This window comes from Crotalus tigris, unplaced genomic scaffold (assembly GCF_016545835.1).
Source record: "Crotalus tigris isolate CLP2741 ecotype Arizona unplaced genomic scaffold, ASM1654583v1 scf7180000024116.2146003, whole genome shotgun sequence".
Taxonomy (NCBI): Eukaryota; Metazoa; Chordata; class Lepidosauria; order Squamata; family Viperidae; genus Crotalus; species Crotalus tigris.
The window spans coordinates 1,770,563-1,784,920 of NW_024100393.1; the positions used below are offsets into that span (position 1 = coordinate 1,770,563).

A 14,358-nucleotide genomic window follows, 5' to 3' on the forward strand; every position below is an offset into this window, starting at 1 on the left:
GACAGCAGAATAGACGAGAAAGAACTGGAGAAGATAACAAAATACAAAGACCTACAAATAGAAATAGAAAGACTGTGGCAAAAGCAAGCAAGGGTAGTACCAATAGTAATAGGTGCCTTGGGTGCAATCCCAAAACAACTGGAGTACCACTTGAACACCATTGGCATTGACAAATTCGCCATTAGTCAGTTGGAAAAGGCAGCCTTACTAGGAACTGCTTCCATCTTGCGACGATACCTGTAATACCATCAAACATCCACATCTGCCTATCCCAGGTCCTGGGTAAGAACTCGATAGGTAGACAAAATGCCAAATCCAGTCTGAATATCTGGCTGACTGTGCGATGATCCATCATCATCATCATCATCATAATAATAATAATAATAATAATAATAATAATAGTAATAATAATAATAAAATTGGAAGGGACCTTGGAGGTCATCTAGTCCAACACCCTGCTCAGGCAGGAAACCCTATACCATTTCAGACAAATGGCTGTCCAGTCTCTTCTTAAGAACTTCCAGTGTTGGAGCACTTACTGCTTCTGGAGGCAGGCTGTTCCACTGATTAATTGTTCTCACTGTCAGGAAGTTTCTCCTTAGTTCTAGGTTGCTTCTCTCCTTGATGAGTTTCCATCCGTTGCTTCTTGTCCTGCCTTCAGGTGCTTTGGAAAATAGCTTGACTCCCTCTTCTTTGGGGCAGCCCCTGAGATATTGGAACACTGCTATCATGTCCCCCCTCGTCCTTCTCTTCATTAAACTGGACATACCCAGTTCCAGCAACCGTTCCTTCTATGTTTACAAGGACTACTTGTAATGCCCCTTTCTTATGTAGCTATCGGGAGCTAGGAACAGGATGCTTTTTCTGGCTGTTTTATAGAGGAATACAAGGCAATAGAAGGACAGTCTGACTTCTGGATTGAACTTATTCTTTTTTTACCTGTGGCAGGTGGATCAGTCCGGCCTATTTCTTCCATCACGAGATTATTATTTGAACAAGACAGCCAACAAGAAGGTAAGGAAACTTGGTGCAGATAATCCTCAACTGAGGATTGCAACAGAGTCCAAAATTTCTGTTGCTAAACATGTTAGTTATTAAGTTTGTCCCATTTTACCACCTTCTTGCCTCAGTGAAGTGAAGTGCAGTTGTTGAGTTGGTCACACAGTTGTGAAGTGAATCTGACTCCCCCAGCCTTGCTTGTCACAGGGTCACAAAAAATGATCACAGGACCTCAGGACACTGCAACTGTTCATAAATGTGAACCAGTTGCCAAGTGCCCGAATTTCAATCACATGACCATGGGGATGCTGCAACGGTTGTTAAGTGTGAAAAACGGTCATGTCACTTTTTCCAGTACTGTCGTAACTTTAAACAGTCACTAAATGAGTGGTTGTAAGTCAAGGACTACCTGTATAGTATCCCCAGTCAAAGTCCAACCCACTTCCCAACAGCAGCATCACATCAGCAGATTTTAGTGAGGACTGTGTGTTAAAAATATGACTAATCTTACATCTACTAAACGTTAATGCTTCCAATGAATTTACTGCAGTTTATTGCATGCACACAATACATTTTATTATACTCTTCTGAGTCATCCTGACTTCTTTAAGAGGCATGGACTTCAACTCCCAGAATTCCCCACCAGCATGGCTGGCTGGGGAATTCTGGGTGTTGAAATTCACACCTCTTGAAGTGGGGGTAGGCAACCCCGGCTCTTTTATGACTCATGGACTTCAACTCCCAGATAATCTTATAGACTCTGCTCAAGCAACGCTTCTGTGCTATGTCTATGCATTAAAAGTTTCAATTTGGTTAACAAGCCCAGAGCAAGGGCTGCTTAATCTGTCCATTTAGCAACTGGGAGAAAATGTACCGTAAGTAACCTGATAGGAGCAAAGGCTCACTTCTGCTTTTTTAAAACTGCAGGCATCTTTATGCAAAAGGATCGTTATTTAAAGCTGTTTATGCTCCCGCCTTGCTCACTGCAGGAACCAGGAGTGTTTTGTCCATGTGTTCCTTTGTAAATCTCTCTTGGGAGATGATGGATCTTCCTGAGACAAAGGGTTCCTGCTGAAAGAACTAATAATATTAATGTTTTAATAAGGTTTGGACAATTTGTGATTTTGCTTGGCTGTGGCTTAGCCTTGACCCAGGTATTGTGGGTTTGCAAACCACAATTTGTCATTTACCGAGCAAAGTGTATGCAGCTAGTTGTAGTTTATTTAATGACTGTGAGTAGTCAAATCAAGATTTGAAGTGTTGTAGAGATTCCGCCAATGTTTGATTGGTATTTAACAGGGCAACCCAAATAATTTTTTCCATATCGTTCAAAACTTTGTCAAGGAATGAGAACAAAAGTGACTAAAACCTCCAAAATCAAAAGAATGGCTATATAAGTACCTGTTTTTTCAAACTTTGGTGCATTCATTACTCTGTCTAGAGTCCCAGGGGTAGGCAACCTTGGCTCTTTTATGACTCATGGACTTCAACTCCCAGAATTCCTGAGCCAGCTACAGAAACCAAGAAAGAGACGCTGAGGTTCTTCTAGGCCAGGGGTAGGCAACCTTGGCTCTTTTCTGACTCGTGGACTTCAACTCCCAGAATTCCTGAACCAGCATGGCTCAGCTTGGAAACCTCTCCCTTTCCCCTCAGCATGGCTGGCTCAGGAATTCTGGGAGTTGAAGTCCACGAGTCATAAAAGAGCTAAGGTTGCCTATCCCTGGCCTAGGCCTGTATTTTTCAACCTTGGCCACTCGGAGATGGGTAGACTTCAACTCCCAGAATTCCTGAGCCCACATGGGGGAACTATGGCCCCTTCATGACTTGTGGACTTCAACTCCCAGAATTCCTGAGCCAGCAAGGCTCAGCTTGGAAACCTCTCCCTTTCCCCTCAGCATGGCTGGCTCAGGAATTCTGGGAGTTGAAGTCCACGAGTCATAAAAGAGCCAAGGTTGCCTGACCCTGTTCTAGGCAGTTTCTTTTATTGTTCTTCAGTTATAGACAGAAATCTTGCCAAACAACACAAATTACTTGCACTCTGGTAACCCAATGATGCTTTTTTTCAGGAGGCAACTGGACTTTCATGTTTTTCTTTGAAGACGTTTTGCTTCTCATCCCAGAAGCTTCTTCAGCTCCGACTGGATGATGAGGAATGGAAGGATTTATATTCCTTGCTGGTCATTTGCATTCTTTTAGAGCAGTGTTTCTCAACCTTGACAATTTTAAGGCATGTGGACTTCAACTCCCAGAATTCCACAGCCAGCATTGCTGACTGTGGAATTCTGGGAGTTGAAGTCCACATGCCTTAAAATTGTCAAGGTTGAGAAACACTGTTTTAGAGAGTCATTGAGGCCACTTGGAGGTTTATCTGTGCCCTCAGGGTCACCTGAGTGGTGCAAATGGGTGTGGAGCCTTCTTGGAACTGCTGAAAGGACCGTGTTGTAGACTGGAGATAGATGGTGTCGTATCCCTCTCCTTCTGTTGAGAAAGGACTGTGAAATTTTGAATATCAATCCTTTCCTTCCCCCACCATCCAGTCAAAGCTGAAGAAGCTTCTTGGATGAGAAGCGAAACGTCTTCAAGGAAAAACAAGAAAGTCCAGCTGCCTCGTGAAAAAGCACCTTTGACACAACCAAGACCTAGATGATGGAGAATCTCCGTAGACCAGCGGTTCTCAACCTGTGGGTCGGGACCCCATTTGGGGTCGAATGACCATTTCACGGGAGTCGCCAAACAACGCAGTCCGCCATTTTTTCCCCTTTTCCCTAGCAGTCCTACTCCCTCTTATTGGTGGCCACACCCACTTGGGGGTCACCACAACATGGGGAACTATATTATGGGGTCACGGCATTAGAAAGGTTGAGAACCACTGCCGTAGACATTTACACTCTGAAAACTCTTAGGGAAGGAGCCGTCGGTAGTTTGTTTCTACCAAACAAACTATCTAAATTTTGCTGCCTTTCCCCCTTCTGGGAATCCAGACTCCATTCCATCAGAGAATGTTGAGATCATCTTTACGAGGTTTTTTTTTTTTTTGCTAGAGCTTTTATTTTTAGAGGCAAAGTGGATGTGGAATCTGAAAAGCAGTTTTCTTCTGTTTATAACCTACTCTGTTCTAATTTGTTTGGTATCAAATTGTTTGTTTTAGATCAGGGGTTCTCAACCTGTGGGTCGGGACCCCATTTGGGGTCGAACGACCATTTCACGGGGGTCGCCAAACAACGCAGTCCGCCATTTTTCCCCCCCTTTTCCTTAGCTGTGCTACTCCCTCTTATTCTATTGGCTTTTGAAAGCCAATAGAATAGACTCTCTTGAATAGAGTCTAATTCTATTGGCTTTCAAAAGCCAACAGGAATTGTCCAGGCTGTCTCTGCCCTGCGGAGCCCGCCAAAAGTCCCATTCTGCAAACGATGCTGTACCAGTTGAGTAGTCCTCGACTTACGACCGGTTGAGTAGTCCTCGACTTACGACCGGTTGGGGGTCGCGGCATTAAAAAGGTTGAGAACCACTGTTTTAGACGTTATAGGTCATTTATAACTTGGAAATTTAATTGGGCAGCCAGGGTGTTGTTCTTAGCCTAGGGCTGTTCTGCTTGACTTTCTGCTTCCTTCCGCTGTTTTTACCCATTTTTAAAAGTCTTTTCATCAGCTTGCATTTTGTGATCGTTATCTGTGACCTCTCTTGCAAATGGTAACCTATCCCATTTATCCATTTGGGGAATTCTACTCTTTCTATCCAGGACAGCTCTGGGGAAAGAGAAGGAGATGGATTTTGAGTCTCCTTTCCTGAAATCCAGAGTCACAAAGCAGGCTTGAAACATGAGAAGTATCTATAAAATAGTGCAAGGGGAGGAAGGTTTAAGTGAGAAATAAAACTGAGGAAGCTTAAAAAAAAAAAGTCTAATGGGAAAAGGGAAAGGTGAGGGAAAACAAAAGGCAGGCAACACAGAGAATTCCAGATGAAATCAATTTACAGCCAGCTGTGCAAAACTCCTGATGGCTTTGCTGAATCAACTCTTGAACTGCAGCAGATATTCATTGCAGAGAGGATGGGGGAGAGGGAACATCTGGGCATCCTGTGTGGATGCTCACAAGCAGAAGGTCCAGATGTTCTCTGTCTGTCATCCTTTCTGCAGTTCACAAGGAAGCTATTTCTTCCTTCCTTCCTTCCTTCCTTCCTTCCTTCCTTCCTTCCTTCCTTCCTTCCTTCCTTCCTTCCTTCCTTCCTTTCTTTCTTTCTTTCTTTCTTTCTTTCTTTCTCCTCCTCCCTCCCTCTCTCCCTCCCTCCCTTCCTCCCTTCCACTTTGGTTCTTTACTGTTACAGTTGTAACTGGACTCGTAAACTGAATTTAGTAACTGCTCTAATTCTCTTGGAAATGAGACACAATAGATCCATTTCCCATTTCCACTACTATTTCTTAAACTTGACTAAAAGGGAAGGCAGGGAGAGAGGGAAAGAAGGAAGGAAGGAAGGAAGGAAAAACAGAGGAAAGAAGGAAGAAATAGGAGAAAGAAAGAAAAGAAAGAAAGAAAGAAAGAGAAAGAAAGAAAGAAAAAGAAAGGCTAAAACATATAAGGAACGGTTGCTAGAATTGGGTATGTCTAGTTTAACGAAGAGAAGGACAAGGGGTGTCACGATAGCAGAATTCCAATATCTCAGGGGCTGCCCCAAAGAAGAGGGCGTCAAGCTATTCTCCAGAGCGCCTGAAGGCAGGACAAGAAGCAATGGGTGGAAACTAATCAAGGAGAGAAGCAACCTAGAACTAAGGAGAAACTTCCTGACAGTGAGAACAATTAATCAGTGGAACAACCTGCCTCCAGAAGCAGTAAATGCTCCAACACTGGAAGTTTTTAAGAAGAGACTGGACGGCCATTTGTCCGAAATAGTGTAGGGTTTCCTGCCTGAACAGGGGGTTGGACTAGATGACCTCCAAGGTCCCTTCCAACTTTACTACTATTATTATTATTATAATTCTGGGTATATCTTGAGAGTTTGCATATCCCTTTTCAATATCCCTTTTGATCGTTTTTAACTTCCCACTTGGCCTTTCTGACCAAACTCCAGAATGAACTCTGCTGCCCTCCAGCCCATTCTTATCCCACACTCAAGGGGAGCAGAAGGTGGGGGTCATTGTTGTGGAATTACTCCTCTATTTGCCAGGTGTTGTCTGCCTATCTGGAGTACATGGTGGAGCTGGCGATGCTGTTGGGAGGAGCCAGAAGCGCAGTGGAAGAACAGATGGGTCAGGTGCTGCTCCTGGAGACTCAGTTGGCCAACATCACTGTCCCCCAAGACGAACGGCGAGATGATGAGAAGATTTACCATAAGATGACCATTGCTGACTTACAGGTGGGCCTTGTCTGGAGAAGGGCAGGAAGGGGCATCTGGTGGAATGGGGAACAGAAAGGAAACATGTATCAGAGATATAGCTGGAGGGGGAAATTGATTGCTTAAAAGCTGTTCCCTAAGATGGGAGAAATTGTGGTTTTAAGTCATAGAGCTTCACTATTATTTTTTTCTGACGTCAAGGGACCAGGTTGATGATATGATACGTTATCACTGGAGGACTGAAAGTTTCAGTCCTATATTTTGGAGGGAAGAGTTGATGCTGTTGGGAACAACAGGTGAAGTGTTAATTAGTACCACTTTATAATGCCTCGGAAAGACCACACTTGGAATATTGCATCCAGGTTTGGTTGCCATGATGTAAAAGAGATTCTAGAATCTAGAAAGAGTGCAGAAAAGAGCAACGAAGATGCTTGCCATAGTAATTAAGTAACTCACTTCAGGGATTAATAGCACGGTTTTTAAGTGAATCTGGCTTACCCATTAACTTTGCTTGTCAGTGTCCTGGTTCCGATAGATGAAACTCTTCAAAAGAACTTCGAGGCATTGTTTACCTTAAAGAATCTTTATTCGAGAAGCATAACTTCGGCACTTACATAGCCGAAGCCAAAAACTGAATTCCCCTCCCCTGAGCACATAGTATCAAAACACCATTCCCTCCTCTAATTGACAGTCATAAATCATATTCCCCAATTAGCTTGAAATGCAGGCTCTCCCTCCAGTTCTCCAGCTCCGGCCAATTCTTATCATCTCTTATTTCATTAACCTTGATTCCACACTAGGTTCAGTATTATTATGTCTGACTACACCCTCATGCACATTCCTCCCCCCAGCATCATCTACTCTAAAATTAAAACATAAGAATCTACATGCATTTACATGGAGGGAAGCGTGTAGTGGGGTGCCCCAGGGCTCTGTTCTGGGCCCAGTGCTCTTCAACATCTTCATCAACGATTTGGACGAGGGGATAGATGGGGAACTCATCAAATTTGCAGATGACACCAAGCTGGCAGGAATAGCCAACACTCCAGAAGACAGGCTTAAGATACAGGAGGATCTGGACAGACTTGAACACTGTGCACTAACTAACAAAATGAAATTCAATGGTGAAAAAAGTAAGGTTCTACATTTAGGCAAGAAAAACCAAATGCACAAGTATAGTATAGGTGGTACCATGCTCAATAGTAGTAACTGTGAGAGGGATCTCGGAGTCCTAGTAGACAATCACTTAAATATGAGCCAGCAGTGTGCTGCAGCTGCCAAAAAGGCCAACACAGTGCTAGGCTGCATTAACAGAGGGATAGAATCAAGATCACGTGAAGTATTAATACCACTTTACAATGCCTTGGTAAGGCCACACTTGGAATACTGCATCCAGTTTTGGTCACCACGATGTAAAAAAGATGCTGAGACTCTTGAAAGAGTACAGAGAAGAGCAACAAAGATGATCAGGGGGCTGGAGGCTAAAACATATAAGGAACGGTTGCTGGAATTGGGTATGTCTAGTTCACAGGTCGGCAACCTGCGGCTCCGGAGCCGCATGCGGCTCTTTGAGCCTTCCCCTGTGGCTCCCAGCCTCCTCTGCCTTTGCAGAGAGAGACAGAGACAGAGAGAGGCAATTGCGCTTCCCTGCTTCTCTCTCTCTCTCTCTGTGTGTGTGTGTCTGTGTGTTTTGTGTGTGTGTGTGTGTGTGTGTGTGTATGTGTAAAAGAGAGTGCACTCACAGTATTCTCCGAGGAGCTGAAAAGCTTACTGGGCAGAGCTCCTCCCTTTGCTGCGTCTCTTCAGGAAGCAGGAAGGGCAGGAGAGAGCTAGCTAGCCCAGCTAGGCTGACTCAGGAATTCTGGGAGTTGAAGTCCATGAGTCATAAAAGAGACGAGGTTGTCTACCCCGGAGGTTGTTCGACAACAGCTTGAAGCTTGCCAGGTGAGCAGCAGATAGGAGGGGGGGGAGAAAGAGAGAGAGAGAGAGAGAGAGGGAGAGAGAGAGTGGGGGAAGAGGAGTGGCAGACCAAGGGCAGATAGAGAGGGAGGGAGAGAGAGACCCTTTTGACATCTAAAATGAAGATAACACTGCATATATCCTTTTTTTACCTGTGTGTGTAGGTAATTTTATTCTCTTAAAGCATTCTCTTGGTGATCATTGTTTTAATAGTATGGATATTCCCAAGAGTCATATTTTTACTTTTATTTTTAATGTGTATATGTGTTTGTGTGTGTGTGTGTGTGTGTGTGTATACACATATACACATACACATACACACACACACATACACATACACACACCTATAATAAAGGTAAAAAAGGATATATGCAGTGTTATCTTCATTTTAGATATCAAAAGGGTTTTGCGGCTCCCAGTGTTTTGTTTTTGGTGGGAAACGGGTCCAAGTGGCTCTTTGAGTGTTTTGGGTTGCCTACCCCTGGTCTAGTTTAACAAAGAGAAGGACGAGGGGGGACATGATAGCAGTGTTCCAGTATCTCAGGGGCTGCCACAAAGAAGAGGGAGTCAAGCTATTCTCCAAAGCATCTGAAGGCAGGACAAGAAGCAACGGATGGAAAAGGAGAGAAGCAACCCAGAACTAAGGAGAAACTTCCTGACAGTTAGAACAATTAACCAATGGAACAACCTGCCTCCAGAGGCTGTGAATGCTCCAACACTGGAAGTTTTTAAGAAGAGACTGGACAGCCATTTGTCCGAAGTGGTGTAGGGTTTCCTACCTGAGCAGGGGGTTGGACTCGATGACCTCCAAGGTCCCTTCCAACTTTATTATTATTATTATATTATTAATGGTTGCATCTCTAACTGTTGTCAAAGCAAAAACATCCGATATCAGCAGCGTTGACAGTCAGAAGGTTGCAAAAGGATGTGACTCAGTTGCCAAGCATCCAAGTTTTGATCACGTGACCATGGGGATGCTGCAACGGTCCTTGGTGTGAAAAACAGTGATGTCACTTTTTAGGACCGTCGTAAATTTGAACAGTCACTAAACAAACTGTCGTAAGTCGAGGAGTACCTGTATGTAAGAACTGCGTTGAAACTGTACACATTTGGAATTCGATTCAGTTGGGCTTGAGCTGGACCCCAGATGGGAAAAAAATTGAATTGCTGATGCTGGGGAAGAAGAAATGTCAAACTGTAATGGCAGATTTTCTGTGTCTTTCGTTGACATCCCTCCCCCCTTATTCCTTTGCCCTGGACCTTCAAAGGATAGACAAGGATAGAAAAAGTCCGAACAGTATTCTTCAAAATGAAAAAGGTCTTCTGCAGTTACGACATAAACCTAAGACTAAAAATCAGGCTTGTCAGATGCTATATTTTTTCTATCCTGCTCTATGGAGTAGAGAGCTGGTCTCTGACAGAAGGCCACCTGAAGAGACTAGAACAGTGGTTCTCAACCTTTTTAATGCCGCGACCCCCAACTGGTCGTAGGTCGAGGACTACCCAACCGGTCAGAATGGGACTTTTGGCCGGCTCAGCAGGGCAGAGACAGCCTGGACAATTCCATTGGCTTTTGAAAGCCAATGGAATTAGACTTTATTCAAGAGAGTCTATTCTATTGGCTTTCAAAAGCCAATAGAATAAAAGGGAGTAGCACAGCTAAGGAAAAGGGGGGAAAAATGGTGGACTGCGTTGTTTGGCGACCCCCGTGAAATGGTCGTTCGACCCCAAATGGGGTCCTGACCCACAGGTTGAGAACCACTGGACTAGAAGCATTTGAAATGTGGATTGACAGGCGGCTGTACGTATAAGCCAGGTTGACAAGATCAGAAATGAGGAGGGGATCAGCCGCCTGGGAAAGCCAAGGGAAATCATCAAAACAATTAAAAAACAAAAATTAGAATATTTCGGACACGTGATGCGACACCCAGAAAAATACAGCATACTCCATTTAGTCCTCCAGGGAAAGATGGAAAGCAAACTAGGTCCAGGCAGAAGAAGAACATCGTGGCTTCAAAATCTAAGGGACTGGTTTGGACAAAACTCAGCAGCACTTTTTCGTGCGGCTGCTGATAAAAACAGGATCGCCAACATGATCGCCAACGTCCGATAACGGATATGGCACAAGAAGAAGAAGAAGGACCTTCAGTAGCACCCAGTGACACCCCACTTTCTGCCTCCCCCTTGCTCCTGTTTTTTGCAACCTCATAAACCAGGAAACACGGGCTTTTCGTTACGCGAACCTAGGCACCGTCTTTTGATTAGGATTCAGCACACGTAGCCGCGCATTCTGAATGAAAAGACCAGCAGCTTTGCTGAGCTGAATCCCAATCGGCCGCTGGGCTGCCTTAAAGCTCAATTTCGCTCTCCAAGGAAGAGAATTGTTCCATTCCTTCCCGGAATGTTGTGCCCACGTCCCTGCTGAGGTCACACTTTCAGCAGTGGTGCGAAAGAAGGGGCAAAGCAATCCCAAGGACAAACTTCACACTTCTGAGATTCTCTGCAAGTGATGCTCGGTTTCTGGGTGAGGTTGAGGTCTCCCTTTCCGATCTGGACAGAGGGAAGCGCTGCTAAGCGTTGTGGGCTGGGTGGCCCCTGGCTGGGGATGACGTAATGCAATGTTTCTCAAACCTGGCCACTTTAAGCCCTGTGGACTTCAATTCCCAGAATTCCCCAGACAGCCCTGCTGGTGGGGGAATTCTGGGAATTGAAGTCCACAGGGTTTAAAGTGGCCAGGTTTGAGAGCTGCTGACTTCACGAATCCTGCACTAAGCAGGTGGATATATTAGCTACCTCTGAGGCCCCTTACCCACTTACAGGTAATCCTCTAGTTATGGCCACACTTGAGCCCAACATTTCTGTTGCTAAATGAGACATTTCTTCAGTGAGTTTTGACCCATTTTCTTTCTGGCCATAGTCATTAAGCGAATTATTGCAGTTGTGAAATTAATAACATGGTGCAGTGCATCGGGCTTCCCCATGGACTTTGCCTGTCAGACGTTCACAAAAAAGGGATCACGTGGTCCCGGGACACGGCAACCATCATACATATGAACTAGTTACCAAGCATCCAAATTTTGATCACGTGGCCATGAGGATGCTACAACGTTTGTATGTGTGAAAAACGGTCATAGGTCAGTGCTTTTATAACTTTGAATGGCCATTAAATGAATGGTTGTAAGTCAAGGACTAACTGTACTGACCTTATTTTGATTTATATGGCTCCCCATCTCAGATTCATGATTCTGGCAGCCAAGTTACGCATTCAGTGAGCTTGGTGGCTCAGTTTGAAATAAACTGGATATGTGGGGTCTTTGGTGCTTTCAGAGCTTGGTGGCCATGCTCCACCAAGCAATGTTGATGTTACCTGGTTGGGTAATAAAATGTCTGCAAGAAAATGACCGAGCTCAGAGGGCACAAAGGACCCCACAGTTCAACCCTGAGCTACAAAAATTTCTCTTCGGTCGATAAACACAGTATCTTATGGCAGGACTCCTTCCTTGAAATATTTAGCTGATGAGATATCTGCCTAATTATTCTGTTTTTAATTGTTAATTTTCTTGATTAAATTGTATACCACCCACAACTCCTGTCTGAGGGAGATGGCTGGTTAAGAAGTGTGATAGATAGATAGATAGATAGATAGATAGATAGATAGATAGATAGATAGATAGATAGATAGATAGATAGATAGATAGGTTGGATAGGCATAGATAGATAATAGAAAGGATAGAACTATATAGATAGATAGGTAGGTAGGTAGGTAGGTAGGTAGGTAGATAGATAGATAGATAGATAGATAGATAGATAGATAGATAGATAGATAGATAATAGATTGGATAGACATAGATAATAGAAAGGATAGGTAGGTAGGTAGATAGATAGATAGATAGATAGATAGATAGATAGATAGACAGACAGACAGACATAGATAATAGATTGGATAGACATAGATAATAGAAAGGATAGAACTAGATAGATAGATAGATAGTACAGACAGATGATAGAGATAGGTAGGTAGGTAGGTAGATAGATAGATAGATAGATAGATAGATAGATAGATAGATAGATAGATAGATAGATAGATAGATAATAGATTGGATAGACAGATAATAGAAAGGATAGGTAGATAGGTAGGTAGATAGATAGATAGATAGATAGATAGATAGATAGATAGATAGATAGATAGATAGATAGATAGATAGACAGACATAGATAATAGATTGGATAGACATAGATAATAGAAAGGATAGAACTAGATAGATAGATAGATAGATAGTACAGACAGATGATAGAGATAGATAGATAGATAGATAGTACAGACAGAAAGATGATAGAGATAGAGAATATATATATATATAGAGAGAGAGATAGTAGAGACAGAGATGATAGATAGATAATAGACAGAGATGATAGAGAAATAGATAGATAGATAGATAGATAGATAGATATAGATAGTAGATAGAGATGATAGAGATAGATAGTACAGAGAGATTATATATATACATATATATATATATATATATATAGAGAGAGAGAGAGAGATAGTAGAGAATGATAGATTAGATAGATAGTAGAGACAGAGATGATAGATAGATAGATAGATAGATAGATAGATAGATAGATGGAAGAGAGGGAGGGAGAGAGAGAGAGAGAGAGAGAGAGAGAGAGAGAGAGAGAGAGAGAGAGAGATAAAACATGAGGGGGGGGGTGATGGACCAAGCAGACCCCTCCCAAACAGGGGTGAAATTGGGACTCAACAATGTATAGCAAAACTTCCTTTCCGGAAAACACAAATTCTTCCTTTGACCTTCCAGCTGCAACTCGAAAAATGAGATCATAAAGCCTTTTTGCATCGTTTTAGTACATTTTAATCCATATGACTTATGTTTTGAGCTAAATCAGATCACACAGCAGTGGATTAGGCCTCCATTCTCCTCTACCCACCCACGCCCCCGTGCCTCTTTCAAACCTTTCATCCATGTCCCACTGCATATAGTTATTCACTACTCTGTGCATAACTAGGTCACCGGAAGACCGGTTATATTCACACAACCTTCTACCCTTGGTTACGTTTTTTTCAGAGCATCACAGGGGAAGATCCGACTCCCTGGCTTAGTTTAGAGGTCTGCGTTTGTTTTGTAGATCCAGAAAATTAGGTTAATTCGGTAACCCAGGCGCAGTGCCCGTCCACCTATCCAGTTTTTTGTTTACTGTTTTATTTTGCATCGCTTGGACACTGCCTGCACCGTTGCCAGTAAACGGTTCCCATAATTTCTCTTGTCCTGATTGGTCTGGCTTCCATCACGCCTGTTTGCTTCTTTGCTTCCAGCCTGCCAGTTGCAAGGAGTGAGCAGCTTTCTTCCTCACTCGTGGGTTGCCTAGCAACCTGCCACCATGGTAACTGGGAGACAAGTAAAATCCTCTGTATTGAGTAGCAGTGATGCTTCAGCCATGAGAAGTGCAATTTGGCTTACATGGGTGTGGCCAGATTGATTCCTTGGGGAAAAAAAGGAGGGGGGGAGGGGGGAAGAATCTTGGCATGAAGACAGAGCTGTTAACCCAGGACAGGAACAAGAGAAAATTAAAATTAAAGGAGGAAAATTAAAGGAGTCTACTCCAGAGCTTATCTTTGGTGCTGGGGCAGTGGTTGAGCCGAGAATATTAAAACAAACGGACAGTGTGCAGAACTCATTTGCCACCGCTCCGAATACCTTTCTTTTTCTTTCAGTGAATCATAGTGCTGCATAAGAGCGAGTGAAGTGGTTTTACTTTTGTTCTCCAGAAGTCTTAATTAGGAAAATGCCCATTTAAATAAAGCCAATGGCAGGGGAAGAAAGAACATCATAAAACGCTGAAGCCAGAAAAATCTGTATTTAGTCAGAAGTGGAAATTACGGGATAGGCTGCCTTCCCCACCTGGGTGCTCTTGGGATTAATTGACGGGGAAATTGCTTCTCCACCCAACCCAATCATCTTCAAACAGAAGATGCTGCCTGGGGATAATAGGAGTTGGAGTCCACCTTTTCTCTGAAGATGCCATGTTTGGGGAAAGATGATCCATTTTTCACCA

At 43.4% G+C, this 14,358-nt stretch overlaps 1 protein-coding gene across 2 annotated transcripts in view; it reads left to right on the top strand.

Annotated features, from left to right (window-relative positions):
* The window catches only part of ECE2 (endothelin converting enzyme 2), a 78,191-nt gene that overhangs the window by 35,408 nt on the left and 28,425 nt on the right, over window positions 1–14,358 (top strand). For both annotated transcript variants that reach the window (XM_039322532.1, XM_039322531.1), the window contains exons 7-8: window positions 949–1,014; window positions 6,160–6,348. In XM_039322532.1, the coding sequence (XP_039178466.1) occupies window positions 949–1,014; window positions 6,160–6,348 (255 nt within the window). The remainder of the gene's footprint in view (window positions 1–948; window positions 1,015–6,159; window positions 6,349–14,358) is intronic.